Raw genomic sequence first — 19162 nt, 5'->3', positions numbered from 1 at the left:
ATGAAAGGAGAGATCTCCCTTACTGAACATGGCTATTTTATGTTTACAACATTTGTAAACCATGCCAAAGCTACCTTCTCCCATATTCTCAAGTTCTTTCGTATAGCAACCCAACATGGCCAACAATACAACTCTGAGTCCTGATACACCCGTTCCATAAAATCACAAACTTGGGCCATTTGATAAAGAACAATAGCCTACATAAAAATCATGTCTATCCGTGACAGTATGTAATAAGGTAGCTCTGCCTCAGTTGTGTGAGCTGTGCAAAGGAAATGAAACCAAGCATCTTGTCCCTGGAAAAATAGGGCAACACCGACACCAACGTTCTCGGAATCGTTCCCGAGTAGGTGAGCTTTCTCAAAGCATCAGAATGATGAGATGAGATAAACCTTCTCACTCTGTTTGAAATTAATTAAATTCGCGCTATTTTCCAGTTACCATTCATTGTTTTATCCATTTGCTTCATTATACACAAATTTGCTGAAATTGTCAAGTAAATGAAGCTTCAATTTCTCAAATTACATCAAGTGAAATAGTGAATGGAACAAGATATACTCTCTTTTCTTTACAACTCTCTCTCTCTCTCTCTATCTCTCTCTCTCTCATTTAAAAAAAACTCATGGTAATTAAATCAACGGCTGTGGAAGTCCAGGACTAGATCCACCAACGGCCAGATCTAACAGGAAACTCAAACCAATTTAAACCGCGAAACATTAAAAATATATACTCGAAACAAAAAAAACAATCAGAAAACAACAAAACAAACATTCCCGCCAATTAATCAATTCAATTTTCTCTCACAATTAACTACCACCACACTCTCATCCTTCACAAACTCACACACACACCACTAATGGCGTCCCCGCCAAATCTCCTCCTCCTTCTCCTCCTCATTTCCGCCATCTCGATCCCAATCACCACCGCAATTCCACCATCACCAACTCCCACACCTCTCAAACTCCGATCACAATCAATCACCAACGTCCTCTCAGCTCTCGGATACCGTCAATCATCGACAATCGCATCGCAAAATCTCCCTAACACAACGCTGCTACCTCTCACGATCTTCGCCCCGACTGATAATTCACTCCTCACTTGTCCTTCATGTTCTCTCCCTCTCCTCCTTCTCGAACATTCCATTCCATCTCTCTACCCTATCTCTCTCCTTCTCTCTCTCCCTTTCGGTACTAAAATCCAGACTCTCTCTCCTAAACTCCGTTGCTTAACCCTAACTTTCTCCCCCGGCGGCGTCTCCGGCGCGACGGCGTTCATCAACGGCGTCGAGATCACTAAACCGGAGGTTTACAAATCCGATAGGCTGATCGTGCACGAGATTCGAGGCTTTTTGTCACACCTCTCTCATTTGTCTTGTAACATTGAGGCCGTGACTTCACTATCGTTTCCGGCTTATCCGACGTCGTTTTCGCCGTTTTTCATGATGCGATTGATGTTGAAAGACGCCATGTTGAGGCTTCGAATCAGCGGTTACAGTGTACTCGCGCTCGCGATGCGCGAGAAGTATCGCGATCTCCTCGAGCTCCGCGCCGCCACGATCTTCGCACTCGACGACGAATCGATCTTCTCTAAAGGTCAAATCTACGTTCGCGATCTCCGATTCCACATTGTGCCGAATCGGAAACTCACGGCGAACGATCTGGTGATGTTGCCGGCGAAAACAGTACTACCGACGATGGATCCGTCGGAAAAGCTTGTGATAACAACCGGCGGAGGCGGCGGTTTGTTAGAGCCGATGAGGGTCAATTACGTGAAAGTAACGAACTTAGATCTGTTGTTCAACGGTAGGATTGCTGTTCACGGAATTGTGGGCCCTCTCAGGCATATATTTCATGATCTAACGGCTGTGGATGATTTTAGTCAGAACGAACGGGCGAGATCTGTTGATGAGAAAAAAGTGGTTCCCACTATTGATGACTATCACTAGCTTATGATGTTTCTAGTTGTATTGTATAAAAGCTGTGGTGTTTGTGTACCTACTTGGTGAAATTGGTGTTTGATATTGAATATAAAATGCTTAGTGTTTGATTTCTTCTTCTTCTTTTTTTTTTATTTTGAAAATATATAATCTGACTTTGAAATCGATGTTCAAGGTTTGTAATTACACTGAAAAATATGTTGAATACTTGAATTATATATGTTGCCATGTGTTTGGTACAGCAACACATGTTATTAGGTAGACAGAGTTGATCATTGTTTGTTAAGTATCCCATGCCAAGTAAATAAATATAATACTTTGTAGTAAGACAAGATTTAAAACATACTACCGGACCCGACAATTCGTTTGTATCGTATATTTTCGCTTCATATATTTTTTCATGTCGTGCATTCAAAGGCCAATACAAAACCGACTCATTTAGGGTTCGTGTACTTTCGTGTTCGTATATCTCCGTTTTGTGTCGTTCTTATGTCGTTTTCGTGTAAAATTGAATATTAATATTAATATAACTATTAAATAAATAAATGAAAATATTGAAATTTTAGGTAAAATATATACAAAATTATACAATATATATATATTTAAATCATTTATACTTCTAACATTATAAAACTATGCATTATTTTTAAAGTATTCATTATAATTATACATATTTATATTTATATTTAATTAATTTAGATATTAATATTTATAATAAATAATAATATTTAATTAAAAAATATATTTATTTCATGTACCTCGTGTCATGTCAGGGTAAACACAAAACCGACACAATATCTCAGTCGTGTATCTCAAGTTGTGTAACTTTTCGTGTTATGTACTTAAACTGCAAACACGAACACTAAATTTTCGTGCCGTGTTAAAGATTGTCGGGTCCACTTAAGACTGAAAAATGTTTTAGACTATTTCTAAAATAGTTAGAGCATCCCGAGAAAAATTGTTAGCTAAAATATAATAAAACAATGATTAGTTAAATTTTTAGTTAAGAGTATGGTTGTATACTCTAATGATATTATGTATAATTATGATAAGTAAAATTATATCTAATAGTTGATGGTTAAACAAATATAGTTGTTATGCCCGCTTTCGGTCATGGGTCCTAAACAGGTCCCCATTGGGGCATTAAATAGCTGAACTCTCATGTGTGGGCTAGAACCATGGATTAATGTGACTTGGGCCAGCACATGCGGGTTGGGCTTATGACATGCGAGTTGGGCTCATGACAATGCGAGTTAGGCTCACACATGTAAGGTGGGTTCACACTTGTCATCTGGACTCTCATACGCGAGCTGGGCTTAGTTGCCCACACGCGGGCTGGGTCCATGAGCCCACATCTTATGAAAACAGAGGTAATATTGTATTTATTAATTAAAAAGGACGGCAGTGCGGGCCGAGGTGACCAGGCCGACCCGCATCAAAGGACTTTGTGTGCAACATGGAAAGTGACTAATAGATGACTGAGTTGCTCGTAGATTTCGGGGCCGACACGGGTTATTCCTACAATTACGGGAAAAAATGCGGAGATGCCGCGAGATTGTAGGAAGCGTGTGGAGTCGGTCAAGATTTACGTGACTAATTGGCTGAAGGCCTGACTTTATCATGGGCTTGGCTGCACGGGTTGGATAACCCTAACCCTAACTTACGTGACTTGTTCCCCAAGAACTACGTGAGGCTTGATCCCAATAAATAGGGTACGTAGGCACTTGTATGAGACATGAGTCGACACTTTATTGATAATAACAAAAACTCTATTCTTTCTTGAGAATTCAACATACAAGCTCAGCCGCCACCATAAACAACTTTCCTCCGCCTTTGTTAGGTCCCAATATGTTTGTAGAAGGGGGGGGGTTGAATACAAACTAAACCGTTTAATAGAATTTAATGCGGAATAAAAAATTAAAACAAAATTCAAGTTAAATAAAACTATTATTAAACTTGAAAGGTGTTACAACAACGGTATCGATTACAAGGGATTAATCTAAAATAGATTATCACAAATTTAGAATAAATTCGACATGAACTTTTTCTATTTTTGCAATAAAAATGATCAAATGCTAGAAACAATTTGAGATTAAGTTCTAGGGATTTTGAATCCGCTAGATAGTTACACAAGAACAAGAGAATGATTTCTAGTGGTTTGGATTTAACTTTAAAACTAGAAATTGATAATCTTGAAGTGCAGTTGAGAGATAAAATATTTCTTCTGCGGCTGCTGTGTTCTTGGTTGGTTGAATGTTTTGAATGTCTTCTGCTGCTTGTCTTTTAATAATTCAATCAACAGAATCAATTGAACTAGCATGACTATCTGAGAATTGGCATGACTTTCGGTGAGACAATCTTATGAACTAGCATGACAATTGGTGAGACAATCACTTAAGCTAGCAAGACAATTCCATAGCTAGTAGAACTTTCGGTATGACAATCTCCTGAACTAGCAAGACAATCCCACAACTAGTAGAACTTTCGGTGAGACAATTAGAAATGACCTGGCATGACAATCGGTATGACAATCTGGATTGTCATGCCAGTTCAAGTTTAATTGTCTTATTGAATTAAATTGATTTTAATTCAATTACACTTCTAAAAATCAATAATATTAATTCAAAATTATTTAATCAATTAATTCAATTAATCAATAAATTAATCTTTGCAGATATAATTTATTTTCTTAATTAAATTATATAACTTAATTAATTAATAGAGAATTAATACTACTCTTGAACATCAACCACTCTTATGAAGATCTTCTGAAAATCACTGAAAATTATGAATCAATTCCACCACTTCAATGTTGACACTCGATGTACTGTCTGGTTCATGAGTGACTAACTTTCGTGATGTTTCTTCATGTCTTGACTTTGATAACTTGATTTTCTTCAGATTAAATCCCTGTAATTATCTGATACCCTGACAAGATCTCTGACACTTGATTAAATCCACAATCTTGATTTATATCACTGAGGCTTGATCAATTTCTTGAACTTCTTCCAGTGAATTAATTCCTCAAGTCTGTAGATGAACAATGTTTCTTAATCCTTTGACAGATGTTACTTTGAGAGATCTCTTTGACGATAGAACCACTATTTACTTGTTACATTCTTTTTTGAGTTGAGTTAAGTCCTCGAATAAACAAATAGGCTATGACATATGCCTTTCAGCCTTCAAACACCATGCTTGATCCTTGTTCCGACCATCAACCTCCATAATACTATTATAACGAAATTCTCCCTATAACAATTGGCGCTAGAAGGAGGGGCTTATTTTCATCTTAGGGAGAAGAGATGACCAAAAGAAGGAAAACAAGCGGCGACACTAGGAAGCGGGGGCAAGAAGAAGGACCAGAACGAGGTCGAACACACGCCCCCAGAGAATCAGGCGCCATCTCCACCAATCGCAACCGTGGACGGGCAGGCGGTCATGACATACCTCGAAGGACTAGCCGATCAGATGAACGAGGTTAACGTCCGGATGTCAAGGGTAAAGAGAAGCTCGGGCCGGAACGCCAAGCGTAAGGCACGCCGCCTCAAGGTCTCTCAGCGTAGCTGAAAGGGCAAAGGTCCTCAAAAGAGGCTGATCCATGATTTTGATGACGCGGAAACTGAGACCAAGCAGAAGAAAGAGGCATCGCATAAAGAGGAAGACATATCCCAAGGTCATGATGAGCGGGGCAGCCAGATCTCTAAGAGATCGGGGCAGAAGCCAACTTCGTCTGAGGCAAGGTCGACTAGCGTGTTAGACCGTGTCGGTAAAAAGCTAAGTGAGCATGACCTCAGGCTTAAGTTAGAGAATTGCAAGAAAGAGAGAGAAGAAAAAGAGCCCATGGATCAGAGAGGCTCAAAAAGAGAGCGCGCGGCGACCCCTCGAGAAAGACGTTAGCGCACCTCGCCCAGGAGGGAGGAGCGATGTAGATACAGAGACAATCATGAAGAGGAGTCGCAAGTGCGAGCTGGAGAAGGGGGACGCCGCGAACGACCTCAAGGCTCACACCATTCGAGTAACGCGGATGGTGACAGAGAAAGAGAAGTTGTTAGAGTAAGAGACCTGAGGAGGATCTTAGATAAGATGGAGTGAGAGAAGAGGGGGGCCCCTACCTCAACTGCCCCTTCTCTGTTCACGGCTACTATCCAATCATCCCCCCTACCTCGGGTATTTAGGCACAACCTCGATCTTCTATTCAACGGTGAAGCCGACCCGGCGGAATACCTTATACAATTTAACACTGAGATGGAAGTCTATCAGGTGCCGGAGACGACCCGCTGCAGACTCTTCGCGACATCACTCAGAGGTAGTGCCCAACAATGGTTCTCCAAGTTGGGACCTGCTAGCATAAGGATATGGCAGTAAATGGAGGACCTGTTCATCAGAAAATTTCAGTCCACCCTCCACTACACACCTCATGTGGCTACGTTAGCCAACATCAAACAAAGAGAGGGGGAGCCCCTGGCAAAATACTTTCGTCGGTTCAACGCCGAAGTTCCCAAGGTGAGGGGGGCCAGTGAGGAGACCATCAAGAATTTCTTGATTGCCGGGTTGAAAGAAGGGTCAAAATTTTGGAAGAGCCTCCAGGAAAGTGAGCCGAGAACCTTGGCCGAATTCTATGAGCAAGCTGAACCCTTTAAGAGAGTGGAGAAGTCGATGAGGGAGCTAAAAATCGCGATAACTACAGAGACAAGAGGGACCGATCCTCGAGCCCTGACGAGAGGAGAAAAACATATCGTCGTAGTTCAAGCCCAAAAAAGTCCACCCGTGGAAAAGAGACCGCCAAAGATTCGGGAATACCCTATACTAGCAAATGGCAGACACATACCCCTCTGGTAGCCTCTGTCGGCCATATATATGTTATCTATGTTTGAAAGGGGGTATTCAGGAAGGCAACTCCTCTAACATACTGCAATAAAAGGGATACCTCAAAGTATTGTGCATATCACGAGGCCACGGAGCATGATACGGCTGATTGCAGGCAATTGAAAGATGAAATCGAGACGCTGATAAGGCAAGGGAAGCAAAGGATCATGTCCGCCATCTATCAGAAATGTTCCAAGTCCTAAGGGAGTATAGGATGAAGCTCAATCCCCAGAAATGTGTGTTCGGGGTCGAGTCAGGGAAGTTTTTGGGATTTATTGTCAACCATAGGGGCATTGAGGCCAACCCCACCAAGATACGAGCCCTACTCGAGATGAGATTCCCCCAACGAGTGAAGGACGTCCAAAGTTTAACGGGGCGAGTGGCTGCCTTAAACCGTTTCGTCTCAAAATCCTCCAACAAATGCCAGGAGTTCTTCGAAGAAATTAAAGGAGTGGGGAGGAATTTTGAGTGGACAAAAAAGTGTGAGGAAGCCTTTCAGAACATAAAGAAGCATCTCAGCAGCCCTTCAATGTTGTCCAACCCAAAGGCAGGTGAGACTCTGGTCCTATACTTGGCTGTCTCTGACTTTGCAGTAAGTGCGGTATTGGTTCGAGAGGAGGATGGATCCATCTCCCAGTATATTATGTGAGTAAAAAGCTAGCCGACGCGGAGACTCGGTACACGAGCCTCGAGAAATTATCATATGCTCTGATCCTGGCCTCCCGAAAGCTCAGGCCCTATTTTCAGGCGTACAGGATAGAAGTACGAACCTCCTACCCCCTCAGGCAAGTAATTCACAAACCCGAGTCTTCTGGTCGAATGCTGAAGTGGACGGTTGATGTGATATCCCGTATTTTCAGAATTATTATTATTAATATTTGAATATGTTTATGTGATTTTCTGATTTAGAAGGAATAAAATGGTGGATATTTTATTCCTATTTGACGAGTTTGTGTTATTAATTGGTAATGTGCTAATTGTTGAGTGTTATATCGGTCCTTGTTAATATCTGAAAATATTTCCTTAAATGTATTAATTTCAAAAGTTTATTTGAAACTGATCATTTATTGATATCGGTAAATTGAGTTCGTTTAGTAATATTAGGGATTGGATGGATATTATGTCTGCTATGTGTTGTATGTAATATTAATTGTGTGTGACTTAGTTGTGATTGAGGATTATTTGTATTATTAATTACTGAGTCGTATCGTTTTGTTTTTGTCTTTAAAAGTGATTTTATTGAAAATCTAATTTCATAAATATTTAAATTATCTTTAAAATTATTTTTATGACTTTATAATTACAATAATTATTTTTGAGATTTTATAAAATTTGAAAATCAATATTTCATCAATTATTTAGCCCTATATGATTTTTACATTTCATTTATTTGTAAAATCCGTATTTAATTCCAAAATTCTTCAAAAATTATGAAACTCATATTTATTTAAGTTTGGAATATTCTGAGAATTTTAAAATTATTTTGGGAATTTTTAGGATTAATTTTACCAGCGCATTGATTCGTTTAATTGCTAAAAGCGGGTATAAATTGCGTTTCAAAAATTATTTTAAAATTTCGAAATTTATGTTTTTATAAACTTCGGGATATTTGTAAAATTTTAAGACTATTTTCGTAATTTTATAAATTTGTTTTATGCGCAACATGGTTCGATAAAATATAAAATGCGGGACAGAAATGAGCGTGCAGTGCAGGAGAGGGACACGTGTCAACACAAAGACACGTGCCCTAGTGTTTTGTGTTGCGTGTGGCTTGTTTGTTGCTGTGTTCAATATACCTTTATCTTATTTCTTTTTCTTCTCACGCAGATTTTGCCCCCCCCAACCTAATTCCCCCCGACTGCCCTTTCTTTACCCCATCTCTTCTGTATCTCCATGTCTTATATATTTATTTATTTTTAATTTTCAAAAATTCATATCTTATAAACCGTATATCCAAATTTCAATTGTTATATATATAAACGATCAGCGCTTCGATACCTACGCATAGGTATATATATTGCAAGGTTTTGAGAAGAAAAATTGCGGGGCGTATTTCCGTTATATTTCCGTTTTAATTTATTTTCGGGGCGTAGAAAAAGAGTTTGGAGGTGGTGATTACTCCACATGGCATCTCAGCGTGTATATATCTATCGCTATTAATTTCGGATTTTTCTGGAGATATTTTCCGGACATCAGATTTTCTCTTCGGGGTGATCAGAATTTATTTTGGGTAACGATTCCGAAATTCCGCCTTCGTACTTGTGTATATTATAGCATGTTAATGTTTATATATTTATTTCATAATTTTTAGAAATTGTTGGAGAAGTCACTTTTGGTCCGAGTTTTGGTTCAGGTGGCCGTGTTATTCATTTCTGGAGTGTTTATACGCGTAAATATAAATTATTGTGTTGATTGTTGTTGGTTGTGTCGATATGATATCGACTGGCAGTCCGAGAAATAGAGGAGGTGCTGTCCAATTTCCAAGAAAATATTATTTTAAATTATTTTACAGGCTCAATAATTCTTATAAAATTATTTCGAGTGTTCGAGCACTATTATTTAGTTATAAATGATTCGGAGACTTGTTTTAATTCCGAAAAATGTTCAAAAATTCATAATAAATAAACCGTTCGTCCGTTTAATATGAAACGAACGCGTACAGACTCAGAAAAATATTCCGCTTTCATTAAAAATACTTTCGAGACCCAAATCCTTTTTGTTTCGAAAGGTCGTTTGTTTTACAAGTTATTCTGAGTCGATTATTGATCGAAAAATCATATTTTGACCTGATTTCAGTTTTAAACATATCGAGTCGACCCTTTTGACGAACTGAGTCATATGTGATATGAATTAAGTGATACATGAGTTATGTGCTTATGTGCTATGTGAATTATGTGTGTGTGTGGATTAAGAGCCCTGTGTTTGTCTGTTATATTTATATGTGGGCTATCGTATGGGTAGACGATAGGGTTTTGACGCGCCGTTCGTCAAGTAATTATCATTTAGACAATTAAAGTTGTATCTTTTAATTATAGATGCGAATCATTCGAGTTGATCAGGACAAGACGTTGGATAAAGAATAAGATGGAATGGTATTGGGTATCTGGCTTCTAGCAATCGCAGGAGCAGCATATCGGTGAAGTGTTGAAAAGAAAGACGGTGATGTTTTGAGACAGAATGTCAGAATAGATGTGGTTTTGCGAGTGTGACTAACTGCTTAAAACCCAAAGGCAAGTACCCCTGACTTCACTTATCATTCAAGTGACGTTTATTTCGAATTATATTATGCAAGTATTGTTTTCCCTATTCTCTGTTCGGAATAGATAAATGTTTTACATATCGCTGAATTAAATAATTCTGTTTATGCAAATACTCATCTGCTATACTATATTCAGAATAGTCAAGTGATTTTACTTATCCAATTTCTGGATTTATAAATGTTTTGGATTTTGAGAAAAGTGATTTGGTTGTGAATATTCCTACCCAAGTTAATGGGGGAATAAAATTATTTCGGGTGTCGAGTATTATGACCCCTTTTCAATAAAAGGTTTTGAGATTTGATGGTTACTGGTAGCGTAAGAGGCCGAGGCACCGGTCCAGCGTGAGCTATTATACGGAAGTGCAATACAGAAGTGTAATATCTTACAAGGCTAGTTATGTCTTTTTCTGGCGCCCTACAGGTACCGTATGTCTTCGGGATACGGGTAGTACCTATATTTACGGTATACTGCGGGATACCGGTGCTGTTTCATGACTGATCATCAGGAATAGCATAGTGCATAATTTGGTTCCAATCGAAATTATTATATTGATTTTGACATCTTACAAGGAATGATTTATTAAGTATTTTATTTTCGGATAAAAGATGAAATGTGGTTTTGATTCAGTTTCTGATTTTGAGGATACTTAGTTTGTTGTTAAATATCAAAGATGGTATTAGTATAGATGATTGATGTTGATTTCAGTATGGGTGTTGTGAGCATCAAAGTTCGTATTGATATCTAATTTGATATGACAACAAAATAAGTATTAATATTAAGAGTTGAGTTTTGAGTAAAGTTTACGATTCAATCCATAATCATTGTTTCATGTTAGAATTGTTTACGATATTTCCGTAAACACTGTTTTACGAGTTTTATTCTCGTCAAGATTCAAAGTAGTGCTGAAGCATTTCGCTCAAAAATATCAAAATGGTTTTGAATACAATTAAGAAATCAATTCTGGGATTCCTCAACTAAAGTTTTATGATTCAGCAATTATGATTTTAAATGTTCTGCGCTAATGCAGATGTCTGTTTTATATCAAAACGACCATATATATGCTATAATGAACTTGCTGAGCATTTCTTCCGCTCATACTTGCCTGTTTTTAAATTTAACCTCCAGTGAGGATTAGCTTGCGTTGTTTAGCTGCATAATTCGAGGAAGCAAAGAAGAAGTTTTTCGAAGGTGGTTGGTCCAGGGTTTGCGGACTAGTGTAAGTTTTATTATGTAAAGTTGTTTATATTATATTATATTATAATTGTGTATTGTATTTGGGACTAGTATACTTCTTTTCGAAGTTATACTAGCGGGTTAAGTTTTAAGGTTGAGAAGTATTGAAAAGAGTTTTAAAAGAAAGAGAAAAATTTATTGGTAGAATTTGGACATCTTGTTTCTAGAACTGTAACCTTAAAAGATCTTGGATTAGTTGGGGTCATTTATGATAATTATCTTCCGCTGGCATTTATTTATCGATTAAACAGGTTGATTTGGATTGAGGTTTCATAGTGACGACCAAATCCCCTGACCCCGGATTTGGGGGCGTTACAGGTTGGTATCAGAGCTGAGGTTATAGTAAACTAGAAACGAGAGTGTGTAGGAGTGTGTATAGCTATGTGAGGACGTTTGAGCTCATATCGAGTTCCTGTTGGACTATTGAATATAGTACCAACGAATAAGTTAAGATAAGGCGTATTTGTTTGAGATGATTGTGCTGAACTGGATGGAACTCCGGGAAGCTGCAAATTTCTATTGTGGAATCTTCCGAGACTACGATTCGACGACGATGGATATTATCGATATCCTTAGAATATGAAGAAGTATCTGGAATCGGATGACGAGTCAACAGAAGAGTTCAAATTCAAGATAAATATTAAGACTTTGGCAATACCTTCTCTTTCTATAATTTCTTTTGGCTTCTCTCAGAAAGGGATATCTGTTAGAGGATATATTCCCTAACACTCATTTTCAATCATAACTGTGTTTTAAATGTGCCAGAGGTTGTCATGAAGCCTATTGTTCAGGTTTTGATAGCTCTGTCAAGTTGTGATATTGAACTTCCAATTTTCTTATTTGGTGGATAGTTTCTTGATGACGTGACACCATTTGCTCATTTGGTGTCAGAATTTTGTTCTCTGGATTCTATTCCTTCAGAAATATCAGCTTTGAAATCTTTTCAGTTTTATTCATTTGAATTTGAATTCTTTGATATTTTTATTCCGACTGAGATGAACAACCCTAACTATAGGGGACACAAGGTATACCTGTCTGTGTGATAGGAGTTGGATGGGACGCCATCACTTGTGTGTATTGTGAATACATGAAGGTTAACAACCTTTAGTAGTGTCTTAATTTGGACACGCAATACCAAGTTCGTTTGATCATATTGATCTCTCAGTTATTCTTTTATTTCAACAATACTTTTTCTCAAATTCAGATTTTGGTTCCGTTATGGTATCAAATTCTTTTCTTTTTGAAATTCTATGATTTTATCATCTCAAATATTCAAAGGTATGCCAATCAAGTTAAGCTGAGTTATCTTGGTCAAGTCAAAGTAAGGCGATGTGATGGAATTACGAAGGACGACAGTGGACTGCAATGCGATTAGAATATCAGTGGTGTATACCGAAGTCAGTATGTTTCTTTATTTCTCTCTCTATTTAGCTATATCTCTTTCTTTTCTTCCCTCTATCTTTCTCTCTATTCTTCTTTCTCGCAATCAGTAAAGCGATTCTATTGAGGAATTGGTCAAAAGAGGTGAATGGAACAGTGGTGCACGGTGAAGCTCCTATAAAAGTTTTATTATACAAAGAATACAAGATTTATTTGAGATTATGGAAAATTGAGGTTATTTGGAAATGGAAAGTTGGCTAGAAGATCCCTTATTGCTTTCTTCTGCTGATTCCGAGGACGGAATCCTTATAAGGAGGGTAGATTGTGATATCCCATATTTTCAGAATTATTATTATTAATATTTGAATATGTTTATGTGATTTTCTGATTTAGAAGGAATAAAATGGTGGATATTTTATTCCTATTTGACGAGTTTGTGTTATTAATTGGTAATGTGCTAATTGTTGAGTGTTATATCGGTCCTTGTTAATATCTGAAAATATTTCCTTAAATGTATTAATTTCAAAAGTTTATTTGAAACTGATCATTTATTGATATCGGTAAATTGAGTTCGTTTAGTAATATTAGGGATTGGATGGATATTATGTCTGCTATGTGTTGTATGTAATATTAATTGTGTGTGACTTAGTTGTGATTGAGGATTATTTGTATTATTAATTACTGAGTCGTATCGTTTTGTTTTTGTCTTTAAAAGTGATTTTATTGAAAATCTAATTTCATAAATATTTAAATTATCTTTAAAATTATTTTTATGACTTTATAATTACAATAATTATTTTTGAGATTTTATAAAATTTGAAAATCAATATTTCATCAATTATTTAGCCCTATATGATTTTTACATTTCATTTATTTGTAAAATCCGTATTTAATTCTAAAATTCTTCAAAAATTATGAAACTCATATTTATTTAAGTTTGGAATATTCTGAGAATTTTAAAATTATTTTGGGAATTTTTAGGATTAATTTTACCAGCGCATTGATTCGTTTAATTGCTAAAAGCGGGTATAAATTGCGTTTCAAAAATTATTTTAAAATTTCGAAATTTATGTTTTTATAAACTTCGGGATATTTGTAAAATTTTAAGACTATTTTCGTAATTTTATAAATTTGTTTTATGCGCAACATGGTTCGATAAAATATAAAATGCGGGACAGAAATGAGCGTGCAGTGCAGGAGAGGGACACGTGTCAACACAAAGACACGTGCCCTAGTGTTTTGTGTTGCGTGTGGCTTGTTTGTTGCTGTGTTCAATATACCTTTATCTTATTTCTTTTTCTTCTCACGCAGATTTTGCCCCCCCCAACCTAATTCCCCCCGACTGCCCTTTCTTTACCCCCTCTCTTCTGTATCTCCATGTCTTATATATTTATTTATTTTTAATTTTCAAAAATTCATATCTTATAAACCGTATATCCAAATTTCAATTGTTATATATATAAACGATCAGCGCTTCGATACCTACGCATAGGTATATATATTGCAAGGTTTTGAGAAGAAAAATTGCGGGGCGTATTTCCGTTATATTTCCGTTTTAATTTATTTTCGGGGCGTAGAAAAAGAGTTTGGAGGTGGTGATTACTCCACATGGCATCTCAGCGTGTATATATCTATCGCTATTAATTTCGGATTTTTCTGGAGATATTTTCCGGACATCAGATTTTCTCTTCGGGGTGATCAGAATTTATTTTGGGTAACGATTCCGAAATTCCGCCTTCGTACTTGTGTATATTATAGCATGTTAATGTTTATATATTTATTTCATAATTTTTAGAAATTGTTGGAGAAGTCACTTTTGGTCCGAGTTTTGGTTCAGGTGGCCGTGTTATTCATTTCTGGAGTGTTTATACGCGTAAATATAAATTATTGTGTTGATTGTTGTTGGTTGTGTCGATATGATATCGACTGGCAGTCCGAGAAATAGAGGAGGTGCTGTCCAATTTCCAAGAAAATATTATTTTAAATTATTTTACAGGCTCAATAATTCTTATAAAATTATTTCGAGTGTTCGAGCACTATTATTTAGTTATAAATGATTCGGAGACTTGTTTTAATTCTGAAAAATGTTCAAAAAATCATAATAAATAAACCGTTCGTCCGTTTAATATGAAACGAACGCGTACAGACTCAGAAAAATATTCCGCTTTCATTAAAAATACTTTCGAGACCCAAATCCTTTTTGTTTCGAAAGGTCGTTTGTTTTACAAGTTATTCTGAGTCGATTATTGATCGAAAAATCATATTTTGACCTGATTTCAGTTTTAAACATATCGAGTCGACCCTTTTGACGAACTGAGTCATATGTGATATGAATTAAGTGATACATGAGTTATGTGCTTATGTGCTATGTGAATTATGTGTGTGTGTGGATTAAGAGCCCTGTGTTTGTCTGTTATATTTATATGTGGGCTATCGTATGGGTAGACGATAGGGTTTTGACGCGCCGTTCGTCAAGTAATTATCATTTAGACAATTAAAGTTGTATCTTTTAATTATAGATGCGAATCATTCGAGTTGATCAGGACAAGACGTTGGATAAAGAATAAGATGAAATGGTATTGGGTATCTGGCTTCTAGCAATCGCAGGAGCAGCATATCGGTGAAGTGTTGAAAAGAAAGACGGTGATGTTTTGAGACAGAATGTCAGAATAGATGTGGTTTTGCGAGTGTGACTAACTGCTTAAAACCCAAAGGCAAGTACCCCTGACTTCACTTATCATTCAAGTGACGTTTATTTCGAATTATATTATGCAAGTATTGTTTTCCCTATTCTCTGTTCGGAATAGATAAATGTTTTACATATCGCTGAATTAAATAATTCTGTTTATGCAAATACTCATCTGCTATACTATATTCAGAATAGTCAAGTGATTTTACTTATCCAATTTCTGGATTTATAAATGTTTTGGATTTTGAGAAAAGTGATTTGGTTGTGAATATTCCTACCCAAGTTAATGGGGGAATAAAATTATTTCGGGTGTCGAGTATTATGACCCCTTTTCAATAAAAGGTTTTGAGATTTGATGGTTACTGGTAGCGTAAGAGGCCGAGGCACCGGTCCAGCGTGAGCTATTATACGGAAGTGCAATACAGAAGTGTAATATCTTACAAGGCTAGTTATGTCTTTTTCTGGCGCCCTATAGGTACCGTATGTCTTCGGGATACGGGTAGTACCTATATTTACGGTATACTGCGGGATACCGGTGCTGTTTCATGACTGATCATCAGGAATAGCATAGTGCATAATTTGGTTCCAATCGAAATTATTATATTGATTTTGACATCTTACAAGGAATGATTTATTAAGTATTTTATTTTCGGATAAAAGATGAAATGTGGTTTTGATTCAGTTTCTGATTTTGAGGATACTTAGTTTGTTGTTAAATATCAAAGATGGTATTAGTATAGATGATTGATGTTGATTTCAGTATGGGTGTTGTGAGCATCAAAGTTCGTATTGATATCTAATTTGATATGACAACAAAATAAGTATTAATATTAAGAGTTGAGTTTTGAGTAAAGTTTACGATTCAATCCATAATCATTGTTTCATGTTAGAATTGTTTACGATATTTCCGTAAACACTGTTTTACGAGTTTTATTCTCGTCAAGATTCAAAGTAGTGCTGAAGTATTTCGCTCAAAAATATCAAAATGGTTTTGAATACAATTAAGAAATCAATTCTGGGATTCCTCAACTAAAGTTTTATGATTCAGCAATTATGATTTTAAATGTTCTGCGCTAATGCAGATGTCTGTTTTATATCAAAACGACCATATATATGCTATAATGAACTTGCTGAGCATTTCTTCCGCTCATACTTGCCTGTTTTTAAATTTAACCTCCAGTGAGGATTAGCTTGCGTTGTTTAGCTGCATAATTCGAGGAAGCAAAGAAGAAGTTTTTCGAAGGTGGTTGGTCCAGGGTTTGCGGACTAGTGTAAGTTTTATTATGTAAAGTTGTTTATATTATATTATATTATAAATGTGTATTGTATTTGGGACTAGTATACTTCTTTTCGAAGTTATACTAGCGGGTTAAGTTTTAAGGTTGAGAAGTATTGAAAAGAGTTTTAAAAGAAAGAGAAAAATTTATTGGTGGAATTTGGACATCTTGTTTCTAGAACTGTAACCTTAAAAGATCTTGGATTAGTTGGGGTCATTTATGATAATTATCTTCCGCTGGCATTTATTTATCGATTAAACAGGTTGATTTGGATTGAGGTTTCATAGTGACGACCAAATCCCCTGACCCCGGATTTGGGGGCGTTACAGTTGAGCTCGGCCAGTTCGAGGTGGATTTTGTGCTAAGGCCAAGCCCTGACCGATTTTGTGCTAGAATTTCCTCCACATCAAGATGTGGAGCAGGGAGCCCTTGTTGTCATACCTAATACAAAAGAGGTCAGGATGGAAAGCCAAAATAGTGCCCCATGGTGGAGCCTATTTATGGAGGGAGTCTTTAATGGGGATGATGCAAGAGCTGGAATTGAGTTAATCAGCCCAGAGGCACACAAGATCAGACGCGCGACCCATCTGGCCTTTCATGCAACCAACAATGATGTTGAATATGAGGCCCTGATCAACGGTCTCAAGCTAGCTTTGGAAATGAAGGTGGAAAATTTGAATGTGTTTAGTGACTTCATGATTGTGGTATATCAGATAAACGGGGGGTATCAAGCTAAGGGGCCGAGAACGGAGCTTTACCTGAAGTGTGCGTAGAGGATAATCACAAGGTTCAACGAGGTGAGGCTGGAACTAATCCCACACGGGCAGAATGAAGGCGCAGACGAGCTAGCTAAACTCGGCTCGCGCCGCGAGGCCACTCTACTAGGGGTCGTGCCCATTGGTAGCTGGGGCTGGGCTCAGGTGCCCACACGCGGGCTGGGCCCATGAGCCCACATCTTATGAAAACAAAGGTAACATTGTATTTATTAATTGAAAAGGATGGAGGTGCGGGCCGAGGTGACCAGGCCGACCCGCATCAAAGGACTTTGTGTGCAACATGGAAAGTGACTCATAGATGATTGAGTTGCTCATAGATGTCGTGACCGACACGGGTTATTCTTACAATTACTGGAAGAAATGCGGAGATGCCGCGAGATTGTAGGAAGCGTGTGGAGCCGGTCGATTTACGTGACTAATTGGCAGAAGGCCTGACTTTATCATGAGCGTGGGCTGCACTGGTTGGATAACCCTAACCCTAGCCTACATGACTTGTTCTCCAAGAAGTATGTGAGGCTTGATCCCTATAAATAGGGTACGTAGGCACTTGTATGAGATATGAGTCGACACTTGATAGAGAATAACAAAAACCCTATTCTTTCTTGAGAAGTCAACATACAAGCTCATCCGCCACCATAAACAACTTTCCTCCGCCTTCAAACACCATCCTTGATCCTTGTTCCGACCATCAACCTTCATAATACTGTTATAACGAAATTCTCCCTATAACAATAGTCAATTATCTATATTTTTTATAAGAGGTAACATAGTTGGAAGATTTAAAATTTTATATATTCTTTAAAAATCCACTTAAATGCCATATAAATATTTTAGTGAAGGGTTTTGTTCCCTTGAAAATACTCTTATACCGTTAGTTTAGCTGAAGTTGATTATGATCAAAACTCAAAAATTAATGTACTTTTAGTTTGAGTTAGTTAAAGTTCTAGTTCGAGATGTGTTAATTCAGCTTCGGGTCGATAAATGTGAGTCAACTTATCATCTAGAATAATTTTACATACTTTGTTATTATTCAACACTTGAATTTTTTATTAGTTTCGATTGGTCGAAAAATGTTAAGTCAATATAGCGAAATCAATTTTATTTGTCACAAAAAAATCAGATTGAATTCGATTTCAAATTTTTGAATATGTAGCATTTCAATTAACATCCATCAATGGTCAATACTTGCTTAGCTGCTGGATAATGAATATATTTTATTCTATTATGTGATTGTCATGATTTGATCGTTAATGGTAAAATAGTAATTCGAAAATAGTACTATTAAGTAAATAAATACATGCTCTATTCCTTGCGAGCACATACATTCGTCGGGGACTGTACAGGAAATTTGCTCGATTGTATCAGTCGCTCGCCCCATTCATAATCGCACTGCTTGTTATAGATAATTGTAAAATATGGATTGAATGTGAATTGAAAGTATATTAATCATAAACCCGTGGATTGACTACGAAATTGATTTTTGAATAATCGCAGAAATCGAACCGTAACCGCAAACCGCTATTTATATATATATATATAAATATAATATATAAATAAATATATATATATTATAATACACCGTATATTAAAGTTATCGAATAAAAAGTTTGGGCCTTTGGGGTGTTGTGCTTTGGAGTACTATCTTTTTATTTTGTTGTAGTATACTACTTAGATGTATTTTACAATTTACAGTAAGCACATGTAGAACATTTTAATTTTACAAAATTCTAAGATTTGGTAGGTAT

General features: G+C 36.8%; 1 protein-coding gene across 1 annotated transcript; it reads left to right on the top strand.

The window, feature by feature from the left end:
- The first annotated feature begins 856 nt into the window (after positions 1 to 856).
- LOC141700177 (fasciclin-like arabinogalactan protein 21) lies at positions 857 to 1945 on the top strand. The gene has a single exon (XM_074503999.1). The coding sequence runs from the start codon at positions 857 to 859 to the stop codon at positions 1943 to 1945; it is 1089 nt and encodes a 362-aa protein (XP_074360100.1).
- Positions 1946 to 19162: the final 17217 nt, after the last annotated feature.

Source organism: Apium graveolens, unplaced genomic scaffold, assembly GCF_009905375.1.
Source record: "Apium graveolens cultivar Ventura unplaced genomic scaffold, ASM990537v1 ctg1876, whole genome shotgun sequence".
NCBI classification, from domain to species: Eukaryota; Viridiplantae; Streptophyta; class Magnoliopsida; order Apiales; family Apiaceae; genus Apium; species Apium graveolens.
The sequence above is the reverse complement of the archived record's forward strand: the minus strand, read 5'-3'. Positions and strand labels throughout refer to the sequence as shown.

Bases quoted from the DNA above. Each gene is read 5' to 3' on its own strand.
- LOC141700177 (XM_074503999.1), top strand. From the start codon at position 857: ATGGCGTCCCCGCCAAATCTCCTCCTCCTTCTCCTCCTCATTTCCGCC.